Source organism: Anastrepha obliqua, unplaced genomic scaffold (assembly GCF_027943255.1).
Source record: "Anastrepha obliqua isolate idAnaObli1 unplaced genomic scaffold, idAnaObli1_1.0 ptg000106l, whole genome shotgun sequence".
Taxonomy (NCBI): Eukaryota; Metazoa; Arthropoda; class Insecta; order Diptera; family Tephritidae; genus Anastrepha; species Anastrepha obliqua.
The window spans coordinates 1-3,200 of record NW_026562223.1 but is presented as its reverse complement, the minus strand read 5'-3'; the positions used below and the strand labels follow the sequence as shown (position 1 = coordinate 3,200).

At 33.7% G+C, this 3,200-nt stretch overlaps 1 protein-coding gene across 1 annotated transcript; it reads left to right on the top strand.

Annotated features, from left to right (window-relative positions):
• Positions 1 to 2,317: 2,317 nt before the first annotated feature.
• On the top strand, positions 2,318 to 2,814 carry LOC129251921 (jerky protein homolog-like). Its single transcript, XM_054890870.1, has 2 exons — positions 2,318 to 2,449; positions 2,515 to 2,814. The coding sequence occupies exons 1-2, from the start codon at positions 2,318 to 2,320 to the stop codon at positions 2,812 to 2,814; spliced, it is 432 nt and encodes a 143-aa protein (XP_054746845.1).
• Positions 2,815 to 3,200: the final 386 nt, after the last annotated feature.

Genomic DNA, 3,200 nt, shown 5'->3' with positions numbered 1-3,200 from the left:
TTTGAATTCACCTCACTTTGCATATCGTTGTGTGTGTTATCCGTGTTTGTATGCTTTGTTACAATGCTTGTATTTTTAGTTTTATTCTCACATTTATAAATTGCTTGCATGCCCTCTCTTTCATTTCGCTCTTGCCTACGAACACCTTCTTCTAGAATTTTCGCCTTAATGGCATCGAACGTCGGCAATCTGTCGCGAGTCTCAACAGCAACAACGAAGTTTTCCCACAAATTGGGAAGACTAGACAACAGCATAATAACTTTCAATTCGTCGTTTATATGTATGTTTAGCTCTGCAAGCTTGTCGATCGTCTCAATAAACGAGTGTACATACTTTGATACATTATCATCTTGCTGCATGTTTAAACGTAATAGTTTCTGGTACAACTGAACTTTTCTAACAGGACCAACTGGCATACATATGAATTCGGCGTAACTTTTGCCATGCTTCTGACGCAGTTTTGCATGGTTTGATATGCATTAACTGCGTAGGTTTCACATTTAAAAATATACATGCCAGCGACTTCTGGTTACTTTTTCTAGTTACTAGTTACTTTTTCTGGCGATCCATCGCAAACAGCGCTCCACAAGTCCGTTGTAATTAACACACTGCGCACCGATACCGACCACACGTCGTAATTGTCTTCTGTAAGTTTTTCTATTTGCAGCGCGAGACTCATTTTTATCGCAAATTAAAAACCGGTGTTTCGCGTCACACACGTATTTACAAATTTATTTTATATATCTTGTATTTAAAAGCAGTTTTCACGTTCTGGGCCCATAACCATTGTTACAGAGAATCAGTTTTCTTAGATGAAACGCGTAGCTGAATGTCTCAAAGGTTTATTTCAAACTTATAAACTCAAAAATGTACAAAGTAGTGGATGACATTTCATATGCCAGGTTACCACATAGGACAAATATTAGTCTTATAATTTGAGCAATATAATAAAATATAATATAATATAATATAATATAATATAATATAATATAATATAATATAATATAATATAATATAATATAATATAATATAATATAATATAATATAATATAATAATATAATATAATATAATATAATATAATATAATATAATATAATATAATATAATATAATATAATATAATATAATATAATATAATATAATATAATATAATATAATATATTATAATATAATATAATATAATATAATATAATATAATAAATTTTTCCATTACGTACTCAGTACTTGCGACATCCAAAAAATTTGACTTCGATACTTGCGACATTGCCTTGTTGCTTTTGGTAACGGTTCCTTAGATTCAATAAAATTCGGGGAAGTCCCGATTTATTTCGGAAATGAGTTGCTGTGATTGGCTATTTCTCTTACGCGCGTGTATTTTGGGACATTTGAATCAATTTTAACGGACGTTTCATTGAGTGCGGTCTCACAATGGCAGGGAAAAAATTTACGTTGCTTACAATAAAGCAAAAAGCTGAAATTTTAAGGAAGCAAAGTGAAGGATTTTCTATCGATACCTTAGCCAAAAGTTTTCACGTGCACAGGTCAACAATAAACCGCATTAAGAATAAGAAGAACACCATAAGGAAGTTCCTGGCGCATGCTGAACCTGGTCCTGGGAAGAGAAAAAACGTTTAAGCCTGCAGAGCTTCCTAAAATGGAAAGAGCATTGATGAAATGGTTTGCAAATCAACGAGCCAAGAATTTACCAATCACTTATGATATGCTTAAACAAAAGGCCAAGTTTCTCCATTCCAAAATTCAGAAAAAATCGGGGACTTCCATGCTAGCAATGGTTGGATTACAAACTTTAAGAAAGATATGGAATACGAAACCTCAAAATATGTGGAGAAAAACTTTCGAATAAGACTCATTCAGTTAATCCATTTTTACAAAAACTGAACAAAACAATTGCTGATTTAGGTTTGACCAAGGACCAGATATACAATGCCGATAAATCTGGTCTCTTCTGGAATCAGTAAGGAAAGAATAACTTTTCTGGCTTGCACGAATGCATCTGGAAATCACAGAGTAAAAACTAATGGTTATTGGGAAATCATTAAACCCACGATCACTTAACAATTTTACGGATATTTCAGTTGTCTACAAAGGAAACTGTTTAAGCAAAAATGTAAAACGTGTGATCACTTCGAAGCTGTACAAGCAATGAATTTTATTGAGCGTCTCATTTTAAGTACAAAGCAGAATATCAGGAAAATAACTGTTTAAAGCTAACTGTGCATAAATACCATATGTATGTATGTACATCATGAAGTAAATAACAGATGCGTACGAAGAAATAATACCAATACTTAGTAGATATGTTATGGTACATAGAAAGTTGCTATAAATTAAGCTGGTGCCAGATTGGACGAATTCTGAACAGAAACAAAAGTGCTTGGATGACCTTGGCTTTGTTTGAGGAATGGTTTCACAAAACATTTGTTCCAGAGGTACATCTGGTCATCTTTGTTTGTAAAAAATTTGGTTTATTAATTTAAATTTGCTAAAATTGCAGGTAAAAGGGTTCCTTCGAGTCGAAAATCTTCCCGAAAAGGCTCTATTGCTTATTGATAATGCTCCATGCCATCCCAAAGACGGCGAGTTAATGAGTAGTGATGGTCAAATATCTGTAATGTGTCTTCCTCCGAACTGTACTGCACTTATACAGCCCATGGACCAGAATGTTATAAGACTTACGAAATTGAACTACAAAACAAGCCTTTTAAGTGACATCGTTCGCCGTGGAAAAACAATAGACGAATCTCTGCGAAATATCAACTTAAAACACGCAATATGCTTTTTAGCTAATGCCTGAGATGCTGTTAATGTGACCTCCATTTAGTCATCATTTCAAAAACTGTTTGAGGTAACAGCCGAAAGGGATAGTGAAGATGTCATCCCTCTTTCAGAGTTACGCTTACAGCTTGTTAAAGATACATCCAATATTCAAGCAATTTCAAATTTGCTTCAAGAAATAAAACCATTGCAGCAAATATCCGATTCTGAAATTTAGCAATGGATTGCTGAAACCATTTTGGAGTCTTTTGAACAAAATGAAGATCCCTGTATCAATTGTGACCAAACTTCACCATCAGAAGAAACAAACAACGTGGTAGTAAATACGAAGAAAGTTACACAGGAGGAGACTATATCAGCATACAATATTTGCTTAGAATGGGCTGATCAAAATAATGCCTATTT